Consider the following 17,392-nt stretch of genomic DNA (forward strand, 5'->3'; position numbering starts at 1 on the left):
TATGTTTTTATCGTTACAGTTCAGTAGTTGTTGGCTCGTTGAACTCTTGTTTTGTTAAATAAAGAGCCGTTTACCAAACCCACGTCTTTCCTTGTACTTTGTTAACGCTACAATATAGTTATACACTAGATCTGTGGAATAACAACGAGGCTGACGTCAGGGCGCACGCGCGGCGTTGTTGACAAAGGATGAGGAATTTGAGCGATGGATTTAATGATTTGGAGTGACACAGATGGTTTGATAATATTATTGCTTATATAATAGTTATTTGATATATAATTTATATATCGTTATATGGGCCTGTGGAATATTTTGAAGTGCAAGCACCGTCAGCGGCGCGCGGCCGGCCGGCATTGTTAACATAAAGGACAATCAATAGATTTAATGAATTGGAGTGACACAGATGGTTTTATAAACGTGTTATTTATGTAATAGTTATTTGAATAACTCAGAATGTTACGTCAGGCCCGTTCTCAGCTCTTCGTTTGTGTTTATGTCATGTTAGCATACCTATCGTTTAGCCTGTTGTTGCTTGTTCATGTCTGTTCTTGGTGTTGGATTTTGTCGAATAAATTTCCCCCAAAATGCGACTTATACTCCGGAGCGACTTATATATGTTTTTTTTCACGTTACTGTGCATTTCATGGCTAATGCGACCTATATTCCGGAGCGACTTTTAGTCCGAAAAATACGGTATAGCCTTCATTAGATTTTTTTGTTACTGTTATCAGATATTTCTGACTTTTAGTACTGAGCAATATAATTCAAAATTCAGATCACTGAATCAATTGCATCCCTTCACAATAACAGTATAGCCCACAATATCAAATTTAATTAATTAAAATCAACAAGAATTAAGTTTAATTAACAAGAATTTAACAAATAAATCGTACCTGAATATGTGAATTATATGCAGTGGTGCCTCTACTTGTGAACGTCTATACTTATGAACTTTTCTCTCAATTGCTTGCATCCCCTTATGAACCAAATTTCGACTTCCGTGAAGGCAATGATTAGTAACAGGCTGTGTGTCACGACTCGTCCCCGGTTGTTTTATTATGGGTATATGTTACCATGGTTTCTGTTCGCGTCGTCCCTCCCCTACTGTGTTACCTCACAATCAATGTAATCACAGTCACTTGCCTCTTTTTACCCGTCGTATTTTTAAGTCCTGTCTGCCCCTCACTCCCCTGTCGGATTGTTCTCATCTCTCGTCTGTAGTCACGCTGGTTTGTCTCGTCTTTCGGTTCGGTTAGTTTCTCACCAAGTTGGTCTGTCGGTTCCCTGTCACTCTGTCTCCGTGAAGTTATGTTAGTTTACCGGTTCTGTTGGTTTGTTCCCCTCATCCTCCCTTCCAACTACCTTTTGCCTCAATAAACCCTGGTCCAAGCTGCATTTGGTCACCCAGCTCCACTCATTCCGTGACAGTGTATACACATAATGCAAGTTTAAAGGTATTAGAGAGATACTTATTTAGAATATATTTTGTAATATTTCTCAAATTTCTCCCCACTTACCACAGATGGACTGTTAAATAGCCCGTCTTAAAATATGTATATTAATATCTATAAATCGCGCGCTCTGTGAGGAACAACCTCAACCAATCATTGTGCAGGCGTGAATGATGGCAAAATTGATCAGTTAACTAGTCAATCAATCTGCTTTTTGTGTTTTATTTCCTTTTTGATATTCATGCTCGCTCACGTCTCTGCGCCAAGTACTGTACCTGTAATGTGATTAAAACTCTGCAAATTTCGGACACTCTGGCTTCATTGTAGCGTTCCCTGCTTGACTTCTGAGTGAAAATGTCTGATGAACGTCGTGATGATGTGAGGTTCTTGCAAAAAAAAAAAAAAGCCTGTTTTTGACGTCTTTGAGAAAACAACTTCAAATATGGCGCCCATGCATGAGAGTGTGGAGGCGTTTCCTAAAAACAACAGCGAAGGGTGGGGAAGAGGGACCTGCGCATACGCAATATTCAAAAACGGACAAATAGGCTCTGGTTTCTGAGCTGTTGGAAAGATCGTCTGTAATGCCTTTAATCCTTTACATCACGGTATCAAACTCAAGGTCCGGGGGCCAGATACGGGCTGCCACATCATTTTATGTGGCCCGCAAAGACAAATTTTGCATCAAATTCGTGTCATTACTAGAATTGCAAATTGTCTTCACTTTTAATATCTTTTTTTTTTTTTTTAAACTGACTTTTTTTTTCGTCTAATTGGAATCAACCTCCCATCTATCCAAGACTTGTACCTGTCCAGGACCAGGAAACGCGCAAGTAACATCTCTACAGACCCTTCTCACCCAGGTTGCAGTCTGTTTGAACTACTCCCCTCCAGACGGCGTTATAGAGCTCTGTACGCCAAAACCAGCAGACACAGAGACAGCTTCTTCCCCCAGGCAGTTGCTCTGATGAACTCACACCACTCTTAGAGTCTCAGAGTCATTACTGTGCAATAACATCCTGCTCTCCACAACTTTTTTTAATTGTCTACACTGTTTGTACTGTGTCTTCTCTGCATCCATTGCAGCCTGGTCATCCTAGAAGAGGGACCCTCCCATCTGTGGTCTCTTCTCAAGGTTTTTCATTTCCCCTAGCTGGAGTTTTGAGTTTTTCCTTGCCCTCTTGGGAGTTTAAGATCAGGGGATGTTTGAGAATATTTGCCATTTTTCACATCTCCTGAGTGTTGTTATTAGTCACCTAAATGTTGAACAGAGACTGTGATTTACCGAAGTCAAATTCCTTGTTTGGCACGCTCAAACATGGCGAATAAAAACTCTTGAATCTTGATTTGAAAGCGAGTTGTTCGTCAGTTTGTTTTGTAGCTTTTACTGTATATAATATGAGGTGCTCATACATTTATTTGGGTTGACAGTCATAATGGCCCTCCGAAATAAGCTATAACTACAACGCGGCCCGCGAAAAAAATGAGTTTGACACCCCTGCTTTATATCATGTCACAAACGAACACGTACTGTCAGGGTGGAAGTCAGTCGCCAAGTTCCAACTTCACAGCAGTTATCTGTGATTGCCCATACAGGTCTGACCGCAGTTCCATATTAACATACTCAAACCTCAAGCTCCTGGATGTACTCTAGCAAATGAGTTTCTGCTTCTGTCATGCCAAGGACTGTGTGCCTCTCACACACACATGGAATTTAAAGGCAATTATAAGAGACGCTTCAAGTGGCTGCAAAGGAAGTCAGATGTTCACACTCACGATGGCGCAAACGACTTGTTTCTAAATATGCCAAGTGTGCATCTATGAAAATACCAACACTTGATGTTGCCAGCTCATTCACAGTTTGATAGCACACGAATTTATAGTGTTTGCATCTATGGTCAAACCTGAATGGGATTAGGCTCTGCAAAGGGTAACAAGGCCTCCATGGGGACCACCCAGGGTGAGATTGTTGTTCCGAAGTTCTTCCCCAAGAATGGACCCAGAGGGACATACTCCCAAGTTTGAATGTCCCGAGCTGAAAGAGATTATATGTTCATGAACATGAGGTCTTTTGTTGCTATACACAGACAAGCACAGGTTATTTAGTCTTTATATTCTAACCTCACTTACTAATTACTTAGACTGAATGGAGAGGGGAACTAGATGGTGTGTCTGTTAATTTTTTGGCTTTCGTAGCAGATCATTGACGTAGAACGCAAATGAGCAACGGAGGGAGGTTGTACGCCTGGGCAGTACAGCATAACGTACAGAATAAAATCCCACACACTCACGCGCCGCCATATTCACATTCTGTCTGATAAACGCTCATAAAACGCAAAATAAAAACTGGTGATGAGACGCCACTTTTGCATCTTGTTCAGATTGTCATCATATAAACGTAGCCTCCGTACTGAAATATAAGTTCCAGTAAACTAATGTTAAAAATATTTTGAGGTACAAAGGCTTCCTAAATCGAGGAGCAATCATACATCCATACAGGATTACATGAGAGTATGAAACAATACTATAGATTTTACTATTTTAAGGGATTTCTGAGCAATCATCATTCTTTAGAGACTTGGAACGTTATCGAATTGATGGGAGTTGACTTTGCCATGTAATCTTCATCTACTATGTCTGTCTGACAAAATATGAAGGGACGGCATTTACATCTATAATGCAGGATAAAATCAAAGTACAAGTATGCTTTCAAATTTAAATGTCTGCAAATTAACATTGCCCATTTGAACCGTCTTGCTTATACACTGTCTCCCCCCCCCGCGCTTACCCTGAAAACCTGCATTACCTTTAAAATTCAGAAATTGTGTCTTTTATTATACCTAAATAGGGGCCTTAAAATACATTAAATATTTGTCTGTTGGTAATGTTTCAAATATGCCAACACAGCTTGTATGGGTAAATGAAGGTAAAAAAAAATTGGAAAAGTGTGCACGTCCGGCCGATGTGAACAATTGTGCGAAGGTTGTGTGACAATGTATTATTTATTTTATGCTCATTTTACATAGTTGTTCAGTAAATATTAAGTTAAATGAAGTACTGGTCTATGATGCTCTCCTCCCTAACCTGCTCAAAAATCTGTATTCTTTTACATAATTGATAATTTAGTTTTGGATGTTTTGGAATTTATTTTTGTAAATTTAATGTAGGGCAAGTGATGGTTGTGCAGATGTTCTTACCACTCCAATCGTTCATAAGTACCATGCCAAAGATATGTTCACGGGCTTTCTCAATGGGGATTGGCTCCCCAAGCAAATTCCCCCTGCCAACAAAGAAAGCCTAAACAGAGAATACAACATGTATATTTTTAGATATTTAAAAATATATATATTTCAAGTTACATTTACAAATATGCATGTGATAAAATGAGAGAAAAATATAATCACCATTTCCAGTTCAATGTCCAATTGCTTTGATGGACCAAACACAGGAGGTTTTGCTGCAACAAAGGAAAGTAACATTGCTGTAACTTTCATCATTTATGATCACTTGTACTGTTCTCTGTTCTGAAATATTCATAATGTGTAGAATGCACTGTGTAACAATTTATCATTTAATAATATAATAAGACGTAAAGGCTTTTTCTTTAGCTAAAATATAACATTTATACTCATATTGTTGGAAATTTTTATGCATGCACTTCATTTACTGGTACGTTTGGTCAACAATAATCAGCATAGTCCAAACTTAGAGTTGTGCCATTGTGAACTTACTCTGGTCGGGTCTCATCTGGCCCAAAGGACGACGAATGGGCGTACCAGAAACAACCACAGATGATGCTCTACCATGATATCCCACGGGAAGTCTTAGCCTGCACAAGATAAAGTGCCAATTAATAAAGACAATAAAAAATACTAATCAAATTGTTTTAACTGTTTTTTAGGTACCATAATTATCTGAGGGACATTGCTTCTGAAATACAGAATATGAAGAACACAATAGTTCAGGTTTTATTTTTATTTAGTGGATAATTGAAGCAAGACAAAAGTAATTACTATGCGGAACTCCAATTTATCAAAATTATATTAGTTGGGCTACAACTTTTCCTCTCTAAAATAATCTGGATGATTTGGAATTGGATTTTTTTTTGGAAAGAGAGACTCTGAGCCAGCTTCTTTCGTGCAGCAACAATGTCTGGCCTCTCAGGCTTGGGCTGTTTATAAAAGGGGAACTCAGCCTTGTCATACACATAGTGTACAATAGTACTCTTGTATGACTACATAATCTCCAACCCAAATTCAACTGAAAGAGGTGACAAAATCACCATGAGGATATCGCGCAGGGGTGGGCAATTCCAGTCCTCGAGGGCCGGTGTCCTGCATGTTTTATAGGTCTCCTTGCTGCAACACACCTGATTCAAATGATCAGGATAGTTGTCCAACTTCTGCAGACCTTGCTACCGTAATTTCCGGACTATAAACCGCGACTTTTTCCCAAAATTTTGGACCCTGCGGCTTATAGTCAGGTGCGGCTTATATAAGATTTTTTTCGGGATTTTTGTGATGACTTGATCACTATTACTCTTAACACTATTATATACAGTAAAAGCTACAAAACAAACTCTTAATGCTTTAAAGCAGGGGTGTCAAACTCATTTTTTTCGCGGGCCACATTGTCGTCATAGCTTCTTTCGGACGGCCGTTATGACTGTCAACCCAAATAAATGTCTGAGCACCTCATATTATATACAGTAAAAGCTACCAAACAAACTGACAAATAACTCGTTTTCGAATCAGACGAGTAAAAACTGGTCAAATATTTAAAAAAAAAAAAGATATTATTAAAAGTGAAGACAATTTGCAATTCTAGGAATGACACACAAATTTGATGCACAATTTGTCTTCGCGGGCCACATAGAATGATGTGGCGGGCCGTATCTGGCCCCCGGTCCTTGAGTTTGACACCTGTGCTCTAAACCCTTTCTCTTACTCTGCCATATCACTCAGAGATTACACATAGCAGTGGCGCTGTTTGGACCATCTGCATTGTAAAACCCAATCAATCAGCATTTAAATTCAATTCTTCTGACATTTTGCTCACCAAAAACAAGTTGTAATGAATGTGAACTATTAATGCATTTTATTCAGAAGGTTACTTTGAACCTTAAACGGCGGCGCGGCGTACTTATGGATTTTTACGGCCTCCGGCCTCCAGGGGGCGCTCTAGCAGGAAGCAAGACCGAGACAGGCGAAGAAGAGATAATGCGCCGAAGAAGACGCGCAGGTTGGTGTTTACTTTTCGCGCATCATGCAGAACGCGATCAAGACGGACATTACTGAAAGGAAGCCTTTATACACAAACCGTCATCATGGGGGACATAAGATATGCATATGATGACGCTTTTAAGCCAAAGGCAGTCGATGTTGATGACATTATCTTGTATCTACTCTGGAGCGTACTTATGGATTTTTACGGCCTCCGGTCTTCAGGAGGCGCTCTAGCAGGAAGCAAGAGCGAGCCAGACGAAGAAGACATAATGCGCCGAAGAAGACGTGATCGTCTCGCGCATCACGCACACACCCGCATTCACACAAAGACAGGAAGCTTTTATACACAAACCGTCATTATGGGGGATAAAATAAATGCATATGATGCCGCTTTTGAGCTATACGTGTCGCTCGCTAGTTTAATGTAATTTAGTGCTTCGTGTATGAATAAGATTGGCATGAACAGACCCTCTTCACACTCGAAGAAATGCATAAAACCGACGACGAAAGAGAGACTGAGAAAGTGTGAGGCGAAGGATATCTAACGCTATTCCAATCGGACACTAAGGAGGAAGACTTCGATGGTTTCAGTGCACAGGAGGAAGATGAAGACGGCTCTTTTTTTACTTTTACTGGTATGTTTTTTTTAACCAGCCCTGTTAGTGCTGTGCTTCCGTGTTGCTGCTATGTTGCTGCTGTGTTACCGCCGCGTCTCAGTCACTTTGCTGTTACTTCCGTGTTGCTGCGGTATTACTGCCACGTCACAGGCAGTGTTTGGAAAGAAATGTTAAGGTATGTTATTAAAGCTTTAAAAAAAAACTTTCTGTGTCCAGTCTTTCTTTGCTAATAACTCGCGTGCACACTTCCGCGTTGCTGCGGTACTACTGCTGCGTCACAGGCAATGTTTAGAAATACATGTTCAACTATGTTATTAAAACGTTAAAAAGGCTTTCTATGTACTGTCTCTCTTTGTAAAAAACTCGTGTGCACCTGCGGCTTATAGTCCGGTGCGGTTTATGTAAGAAAAAAAAAGAAATATCCCTGAATTTTAGCTGGTGCGGTTTATAATCCGGTGCGCCTTATAGTCCGGCAATTACGGTAATTATCTGACCATTTGAATCAGGTGTGTTGCAACAGGGTGACCGAGAAAACATGCAGGACACCGGCCCTCGAGGACTGGAATTACCCACCCCTGATTATAGCGGATGAGAATACTAGTATTTTGCCTATCATCTTCTAGACCAGTGTTTCCCAACCACTGTGCCGCGGCACACTGGTGTGCCGTGAAAGACGTTCAGCTGGGCCGTGGGATTGTCCAATATTAATTACGGAGCGCATTGTAATCGCCAAACCACTGGTCAGTTCGTGCAAGGTCTGGTCAGCCACTTGCTAGTCGTGCATGTGTGGAGAATCGGAGAATCTTGAGATTTCATATTGTGTCAATCTGATTGTATTGCATCGGCACATATTCAGTTTATGTGTGTGTTGCTGTGTGCTTTTGCTAACAGTGACAGACACTATGACGGTTGTGGTGTGTTTGTGGTCTAATGGAAATCAGAGCATGCAGTTCAACCGGAGAACCTGGATTGGTTATTTTTCACATACGTAAAATAAGCAGTCAAGTCGAGATTCCTCGACTGTGATAGCCACTCAGCTGCTGTCAGAACAGCAGGGGGTCTTTAAAAGTGACTTTGTTCTTATTGTTGCAATATTTATAGACCTAGTCTAAAACAGTAAACAAAATCACGTTGATTCTTTTATTTTAATCACAATCACTTTAAATTGTTTATTTCTTACACCGTCTAAAACCTTTTTAAAAAACTGTCACTTTTATTTAAAAAAAGGAATACAATTTAAAGAATATTTAGTATTTTTTTCTATTAAATTATTCGACTCTCCATACATATATAGGAATAGGACTGTATGTGTTTCGTTGTAATATAACTGATTTTAATATAGGAGCTTAACAGATTTTTGTTGGCGGTGTGCCGCGAGATTTTTTCCAATGAAAAGGTGTGCCGTGATTGAAAAAAGGTTGGGAAACACTGTTCTAGGCAGTTCAGTGTCTAACCCAAGAAAGCAAGATGACTTGGCATTCCTACAACAAAGACCTGGAAATAAATTATGTTTGTGCATCGAGGCAGAGGTGGCCAGAAGTCACGCTTATGCTGCTGTGCTGGAATGCCCTTGTGCTAATATAATATGAGCATCACCTTCATCAATAAAATGAACGTTGAACTGTGACTGTTCACATCATAACGCCAAGAGCGCTGGGCAGTTGGTCTCACACAGTCCTCTCTCGCCAAGAGCACTTGCCTGCAGATGGTGTACCATTCAAGTATTAATGTTAGTTTACCAGTTTGGCATTAGGGCGTTTTCCTTCCCTCGAAACATAGTGCCGACATTGGTTGCATGATCCCTGGATGAATAAAAGTCAGTGTAATCACCTGTAAATAAATAAATACATTTCAAACAATGACCACAAGCCAAATAAATCACCTGTAAAATGTACTTGGTGAGTAATATGCTAAATGTAATATTCAAAAGCAAGCAAGAACTATCTTTTTGAATTCAACTAGCATAACCCTGAATTGATTAGTACAGTACATACTGTACTTTCCTGGTACATTATAAGGAGACACTTTCACCTAGAGCTAAGAAGTGTTACTGCATGAGCCCTTCAGAAAATCCTTGATCAGCCAACAGCCCTGCCCTGTTACTTTGGCATCTCTGTCATTATACTGCATTTGTCACGTTTGACTCAGGGTCTGATCCCTTGGCTCATAAGATCATAGATTTCTACGCTTAATAACCTTTTGCTATCTATTTTATAATATTCTCCTTCAATCTCATCAACAGCTATTTGGATTATAAACTTACATAGAAACAATCAAATTCAAATTTGTGTTTGAAATTCTTTATCTTGTGTAAATTGACCAAATAAAATCTGATACACTGCAGCAGGAGACTTGGGAATTGTTTACCAGCTCAGTGTCCTAGTGGTAGAGTGTCCGCCCTGAGACTAGAAGGTTGTGGGTTCAAACCCCGGCTGGGTCAGACTATAAAAATGGGACCCATTGCCTCTCTGCTTGGCACTCAGCATTAAGGGTTGGAATTGGGGGATTGGATCATCAAATGATTCCTGAGCGTGGCACCGCTGCTGCTCACTGCTCCCCTCACCCCCAGGGGATGGATCAAAATCACACGGCAATGGGTTAAATGCAGAGGACAAGTTTCACCACACTCAGATGTGTGTGTGACGATCATTGGGACTTTAACTTTAACTTTAAATTATGAGAATGTCTCATTTTATCTTTTCCTTGTTTAATTTCAAATCGATCTGTATTGGAATAATTCACACAGATAAATTTGTATTTGTCCAAATAGAATATTTTTATGTCTGTGATGATGTTGTGCATTTGTGTGTCAACCTACCGATATCTGCGGGAAGATGCATTATGGCTGCGTTCTGTGGGACAAAAGCTCTGCAACACCAAAAGAAAAACACGTTAGATGAAAACAAGAGTGCGATACATTAAGCAACAACAAAGTAATTACACATTTGAAGACAAAAAACAAATAAATTAATGTGAAGAGATAATACTTGAAGGTTTTCTTTGTATAAACTAATCTGCCAGAGGAGGAAAGAAGAATGGGAGGGGACCAAAATGTAGCAGATTAAGCAGCCCACACGTGTGGTCAGGAAAACTCCCAAACATATAACCCAGTGGAAATTGTTGCTAACTAGAGCATTAAAAGACCAAACACATTAAAAAATAAAAGGAATAAAAACAGAGAAGCCAAACATAGGAAACTTAAAGTATGATACAGACCTGACAAGGACAGTAAAACAGGAGGTTAAATGCAAAAAATGCCGAAGACGAGGTGAAGGGAAAAGCTGATTTTGAAGAAAAACAAATTAACAAGCATAAGACAGTCGTAAATATAAACTAAACAAGTAGTTCCCTGAATCTAAATCAAGTCAACCTTAAAATCAGCATGATCCAAGACACATTGATGCTTTTTCCCATTTCATAACAGTTTATTGAAATAAAGCTAAAGAAACTACTAACTGGTCATATAAGAACATGAGTGACTCACAGTGAGTTACGGTAAGAAGAGAAATCCAGGTAATAAAACTTGCTGGTAATTGTACTAAGTTCATCTTGTTTTTCCTTGTTTTAGCGGAAGAAACCGCCGAAACATGTCAGGTAAAGAACCTAAAACAATTTGTTTGATATAAAAGAAACCAGTGAAGTGATTAAAACTTGCTGGTGCTCATCATCGAACCTACCTTTTCTCAACATCAGCTCCGAAAGAGGACTACAGTTAATGTTATACGTAGCTAATCAATGTATTGTGATTCTGGTAGCTGTGATTTCATAAGATGTCTGGCTTCATATTAATCATAATACACATTTTGAAGGTATGTGACACTTTTCTTAAATTGTCCAGACGGTACTTGCTTGATGGACATGCTAACTTGTTTAGCCACTGTCAAGCATGGTGCTGATTTTACTCCACTTAATGCCTTGAAGAACAATTGTGCTATCATGTGAAAAAAAAAATGTGTGTGACTTCACTCATAACATGACCAAAATACAAACATACAAAACAGTAACTTGGTGAAAATGATGAACTATACTAGAGACTCACCTACTGCGTAGAGTCCAGTCGTCTCTGAGAGTGCTCTCATTGGCTGAGAGCATAAACTGCAAAGTACTTCTGGTCTCCTTCCATGCTTCATATCCCAGACCCATTAAAGCATTTAGTGTAGGCTGGAATATAGAACACAAGATCATATACATAGAAAAACCCAACATTGTGGATAAGCATGTAACGATTTGACAAGCAGTATGTGTAAAATGGATTGCTGTAACAGTTTATAATAAATATTTGAAAATATGGCTAGCACCAATTATGTGATGGAACCCATTCCAGGGTTTTAGAATGTCTGAAAGACGTCAGTGGTAATTATATTGTTTCCAATATTGTTTTTGAAAAAAAGTTTGTCATACCACTGTTAAATTTGCAAAAGTAAAATAGTAATACGGTTTAATTTTGGGGCAGCACAGTGGGGCACTGGTTAGCACGTCTGCCTCACAATGCAGAGGTGGTGGGTTTGATTCCGGCTCCGGCCTTCCTGTGGTGTTTGCCTGCGTGGGTTTTCTCAGCGTACCCCAGTTTCCTCCCACACCCCCAAAACATAGTTGGCCGATTGACAACTCCAAATTGTCCGTAGGTGTGAGTGTGAATGGTTGTTTGTCTTTGCGTGCCCTGCAATTGGATGGCAACCTTTCAGGATGTCCCCCACCTATTGCCTGAAGTCAACTGGGAGAGGCTCCAGCACGCCTGTGACCCTCGTGATGGATGGATGTTTAATTTTGTCAATCCTAGAGCCTTATTGAGGAAAATACTGTACAATGCTTCACTGTGTAAAGAAAACACCTGTTGGAAGACATCCTGATGTTTGGCCATCACAGGTCCTTGAAACAGTGAGAGTACCACACTCAGGTCCAGTATCTGGTCTCCAATGGCGACCCCAATGCGACGTTTGGGCTGAGGAAATACAACTTTTCAAATGATCTCTGTGATTCCTTCAGGGTTCATTCTTACATTTACTTTAGCATACTTCTGTAACAAAAAGTATTCAGGCAAAAAAATAAATTATTGCGTTAAAAGCTACACTTTTCTTGTTCTATGCAAATTCATAGAACAAAAACCAAAATTACTTACATTATCCAATGTGGAGAATACACCATATGGTAGGTTGTGGAAAGAGAAATCACATGCCGGATCTACTTCTATAAAAGACATTTTCTCTACAGAGGTAGTGTTCAAAGTTCAACCTCGTTGAGTTACTGACTGGCAGGCAGCATCTGTGAACGTTTATAAGTGTTGCAGCCTTTGTACGGGTTCGCCTGCTGTAGCACATCCAATCACAAAAAGCCGGTAGGATCCACCCTCACTTTGGCCCTCAGAAGTTAATTTAAACCAGTTTGTGGAATGACTAAGCACTTTTACCTCCTTCACGTGTCCCGCCTACTGCCCGTTGACGGCTGGGATAGGCTCCAGCACGCCCGCGACCCCCGTGGGGACTAAGCGGTTCAGAAAATGGATGGATGGATATATATATGTAAAACGTCCGCAAGAACAATTTCACATTATTTGCTCTACAGTGAAAAATTTATTATTTGGGTTGAAAAAGATACAGGCTGTTTCATGTTTAGTTCTGAGTTTCCAAACGCGTTTGATTTTAATGATGGAGGCAGATGAAAAAAACTGAAAGCTATAGATAAATTGCAATAATCCTGAATTGTAATAGTCACTTTACGAAAAAAAAAAAAACGCTTTAAAAAAACGCTTAAATGTAACTTCCGCGTTGTTGCGTGCATCACAGGGCGCGTTCGGTCGTTTTTACTCTGAAAGTAGATATGATCGGATAGGACTCGACTCCCATATATTTCTGAACACTGCCTGCACTGGCGCACATTGTTGGACCACCTTGTGCGCTCACCGGCACTTCAGTTTTTGTTTTTTTTTACACACACACACACACACACACACACACACACACACACACACACACACACACACACACACACACACACACACACACACACACACACACACACACACACACACACACACACACACACACACGCACACACACACGCACACACACACGCACACACACACGCACACACACACGCACACGCACACGCACGCACACAGTCATATGTGAGAATCGCACTCACGGTGTCTGCAAGCGAGTGTACCCCTACACCATCAGCGACTACCACACTACAGTTTTTGAGTTCCATGAATAACACAACTGCAAATTTGAGCAACACTCCATGTTTTTGTTGAACCGGTTGCTCTGAGTTTATTTTCGAATGCGCCTGTAAACCCGCGTCAGTGTAGTACACGCCCAACGTAATACTGGGCGCGTTAGGAAAACTGGTTCACTGGTACTCACAAACACATGTCCTTCTCCTTGTGCTGTGCTAGTTTTTGAACGCACCCGCAGAGTGCAGAATCGTACGGCGATGTCACCGCCATATTTGATGTGGCAAAGTGCAGTATTTGGTAAGCAGTGTTCGGAAAGTTTATTTTCACATGAACTAGTTCAAAGTTCAGTTCACAACTTTTAAAATGCACTAGTTCTGTTCATAGTTCATAAATGAAAATGTATTAACTAAGTTCATTGTTCCAAAAATGAAAATTTAATTGTTATTTTCTTCCCCCGAATAAAAAAAAAAGGTTGCTGTTACCCTCCAGCGTATTAGCATTTTCTCATTGTTTTTTCTCATTCCATTCACACTAGTATCCAGGTGCTTCTATCACCCTACAGTCTGAAATACAGCATAAAAATGCTAGAATTGTTTTTTTCTTTAATGAATTGAAACAAAAACATTACTGTGGTCCACAATGTGCAACCACAATTTGCTATAGGTGCCAGACTGAGGTAGGAAACAAAGAATGTACAAATGAAGTCCAAAATATTTAAAGTAACATTATATTTGCTTCAACCAACTTTAAACATTTTTAGTGCCTGTATTATTTCTTAACTTGTTTTCCCAAAGAACAAGAAAACATTTATAATTTGTGTTCTGCCCTCAGAATTGTTTTCATGATGTTAGAATGGTTTGTGTACTTAAAACAGATGTATTTAATCTATACTTTATGCTAAGAAATGTTTTCTATGTCAGGAAGCATACGCGATGGTTATGTGTCGTTCGGAAGCAAATTGGAAATGTATTTCGAAATGCACTGGAAGCTGCGCATGTTTCTGTTGAAGCGACTTGACAACTAATGAGTTTGAGAGACGTTAGCGTCACTCGCGTCATCTAAGCGAATCTTTCTCCTCTCCTTATGCTCACGGATCAACGGCTGTAAGTAATCATTGTTTTGTTGGATAACTTTATTTTTGTTTATAAGAAGAATATTCATAGAAGAAACGAAGTGTGTTTGTTTTTTCACTTGCAGTTTTACTCGTTGTGTTTAACACTGAATGGAAATAAAGGGAGCAAGACGCTCTGAATCCTGGCTCAAGTGTTCTATACATGAGTTTGGCTGGCTGATGAACTGTGATAACGTACACGAAGTACATAACGCACATGGAGATCAGTACAATTTGGGACATAAAAGTGCAAAGCGTGCAAAGCCCAAAATAAATTACTAAAACAACAAAAAACAATTTACAAATTACTTTAATTTGTGGTTCAATGCCATTGAGAGCACTGCAACTCCTAAAATTTCTGAATGCTCTTACAAGATGATACCTTGCCGTTTGACATGAAAGTTCGAGTGGGGATGCCGCATACGGCCCCGGTAGATGTCAAGTGGGCCGGACCATTAAAACTTTACCATACTATGCTACAAAACACCAAAATATCAAATTGGATCAGGCAATTATGATCTGCCGTGCAGCCGAGGTCATGAACAACAAATTAAAGATGTCACTGGGCAACTCTGGGCCTGGAGAGAGCGTGAATGCCACGCAGGTGGGGACAAAGATATGGATGCAGTGGGCCATCTGAGCCCACCAACACCAGGTCTGCCGGTAGGCCATCTGAGCCCACCAACACCAGTTCACAGCACTAGGGCATGAGAGACACTGTGGAATTCAAGTACTGTGGCACAAGGCACAAACGTGGGCGAGACCAGTGCCCTGCATTTGGTAAATCTCGCCGCTCTTATGGCACTGCCAACCATTTTGCTAAAGTATGCATGAAAGGAGGTCAGCACGCATGCCAGTTGAACGCCATGGATGGCCCGTCGGCATGGGAACAAGAGGACAGTGATGGAGATGAGAGATACAATATGTGTACACAGCAGAGAGCGTGGGAGCTGTGAACACGCAAGGGAAGAAGTGGTTTGTCAATCTGCCACTGCAACAGGGGGTCCAGAGGTGCCAGCTCGACTCTGGTGCCACCTGCAATGTGATGAGCATGAAGGACAAGATGAGACTGGCGCCTAGAACGACTCTTCGGAAGAGTCTCGCCAGATTGAAACTGTACAACAGTGAGTGGATAAACTCGCTGGGGTTGTACAGCACACGGTGTGTCATTGGGGGCAGAACACACAACCTGGACTTCGAGGTTGTGCATACAGGCCAGAGGCCCTTGCTTTCAGGGGAGACATGTGAGAGACTGAGCCTGATACAATTCACCATTCCTGAGGAGCTACATAAAGTGGAACACTGCAGGATGGGAGACCTGACCAAAGAGCGTCTCATCAAAACATACCAAGACGTGTTCACCAGCCCACTTCAGTCCCTGCCTGGTGATGTTCACTTTGAGATGGACAGCAGTGTGGCGCCTGTGCAGTGTGCCCCCAGGAATGTTCCAGTGGCCCTCAAGGCAGCTGTTAAAGCACAGCTCGATCAATACGAAAAGGACGGACATTTGACCACAGTCACACAGCCCACAGACAGATCAGCAATCTGGTCATAGTGAAAAAGCTGGAAAAGTTGAGACTTTGCATTGACCCGAAGCCACTCAACCGAGCTCTGAAACGGTCCCACTACCTTAGACCCACTTTAGATGACGTGCAGCATCTCACATGGCTGTATGAACAAAAGCCACCACCCAGCTGTGCTTGCAGCTCTCCGTACAATAAACATCCATAATACCAAAAAATAAAATTCATAATGATAAAAAATAATCCACACCCGGGCGCATGTCAAACGTATGAAATTGAAAATTAGAGCCTGCCGAGCCTGTCATGAAAACGATCACATTTACAAACTCATTATGAAAAGTAATAAAAGTAATTGTTAATGCATGTTCACAGACATGACACAAAATTCTCCAAGACTGCAGTTGACAACCTGCAAAGTAAACGCAAGTTTAACAAATAAAGCACAATCTGCTCCCTGGGTTGCTGTTAGAGGCTGCAATACAATTAGGTAAAACATTAAAACAAAGCAAGTCATCACAAATTCCGTCACATACATTTCGTCACACTGTCAGGTAAGTCGAGAGTTGTTGTCATACACTGTCTTGGCTCAGAGTCTTGATTGTCAATGCTGGTATAGTCACGTCAGAGAGAGTATTATAATGCGGCAAGCTTTGATGTCTATTCATATGCAAATGAGTTAAGGGGTCATAAAATTTTATGATCTATTGATGTTAAGATTTATGACGTATTTTATTGGGGGTCATAAATTCTTTAGCGGGTTGGTGGCATCAAGATGGCGTCAGTCGTGACGGCGCCATCTTTGACTGTCGCCATTTTGGTTTGCTAGCGCCATTTTTAAGATGTGGATATGTATGGGTATGTATTTTTATGAATCAAAACAGGTGCAGCACCTGGGCTAGCTTTGCTCCCAGCCCTCTGAGCTACGTGTGCTTACGTGCGTGTGAGATTGGAGGGGAGCCTTTTTCTTGAGAAGCTGAAGGGGAGGGGGTGTTTGTGATTGGGTGGGGGGTTTGTGACAGGGGGCAGCATTATAGGTGTCAAAGTTGGCTGGAAGAGAGTCGCATATAATTTGTGAAACAATAGCTCAGCCAAAGTTATCTGAAAGCGAGAGATGCATGTAATTTGGTAAACATTGCTTTAGAGGATCAAGGGGGTTTTGTTGAGAAAATCACACTGTTACAAGTCACAAGTTATCTCTAATGTAATTTGACAAACAATAGTGGAGTCGGCATTACTGGGGCCAAGGATATGCGGTAGAGACTGTTTGAACCGTTTAATTTTGGAGGGAGACAG

At 40.7% G+C, this 17,392-nt stretch overlaps 1 protein-coding gene across 7 annotated transcripts in view; it reads right to left on the reverse strand.

Moving 5' to 3' along the window:
- The window catches only part of fah (fumarylacetoacetate hydrolase (fumarylacetoacetase)), a 29,545-nt gene extending 16,915 nt beyond the window's left edge, over window positions 1-12,630 (reverse strand). The window contains exons 1-10 of one of the 7 annotated variants that reach the window (XM_088370497.1): window positions 12,410-12,630; window positions 12,122-12,232; window positions 11,330-11,451; window positions 10,109-10,158; window positions 9,030-9,120; window positions 5,180-5,277; window positions 4,853-4,905; window positions 4,646-4,745; window positions 3,353-3,483; window positions 1,727-1,837 (exon numbers count right to left, since the gene is read on the reverse strand). In XM_088370497.1, coding sequence (XP_088226623.1) covers window positions 1,727-1,837; window positions 3,353-3,483; window positions 4,646-4,745; window positions 4,853-4,905; window positions 5,180-5,277; window positions 9,030-9,120; window positions 10,109-10,158; window positions 11,330-11,451; window positions 12,122-12,232; window positions 12,410-12,490 — 948 coding nt within the window. In that variant the 5' untranslated portion in view covers window positions 12,491-12,630. Of the gene's footprint in view, window positions 1-1,726; window positions 1,838-3,352; window positions 3,484-4,645; window positions 4,746-4,852; window positions 4,906-5,179; window positions 5,278-9,029; window positions 9,121-10,108; window positions 10,159-11,329; window positions 11,452-12,121; window positions 12,308-12,409 lie in introns of all 7 variants that reach the window. The other 6 variants (XM_088370501.1, XR_015857418.1, XM_088370500.1 and 3 more) reach the window with 6 other exon arrangements.
- Between the last annotated feature and the right edge of the window lie 4,762 nt (window positions 12,631-17,392).

This window comes from Syngnathus floridae, chromosome 3 (genome assembly GCF_059516105.1).
Source record: "Syngnathus floridae isolate MCC-2025c chromosome 3, RoL_Sflo_1.0, whole genome shotgun sequence".
NCBI classification, from domain to species: Eukaryota; Metazoa; Chordata; class Actinopteri; order Syngnathiformes; family Syngnathidae; genus Syngnathus; species Syngnathus floridae.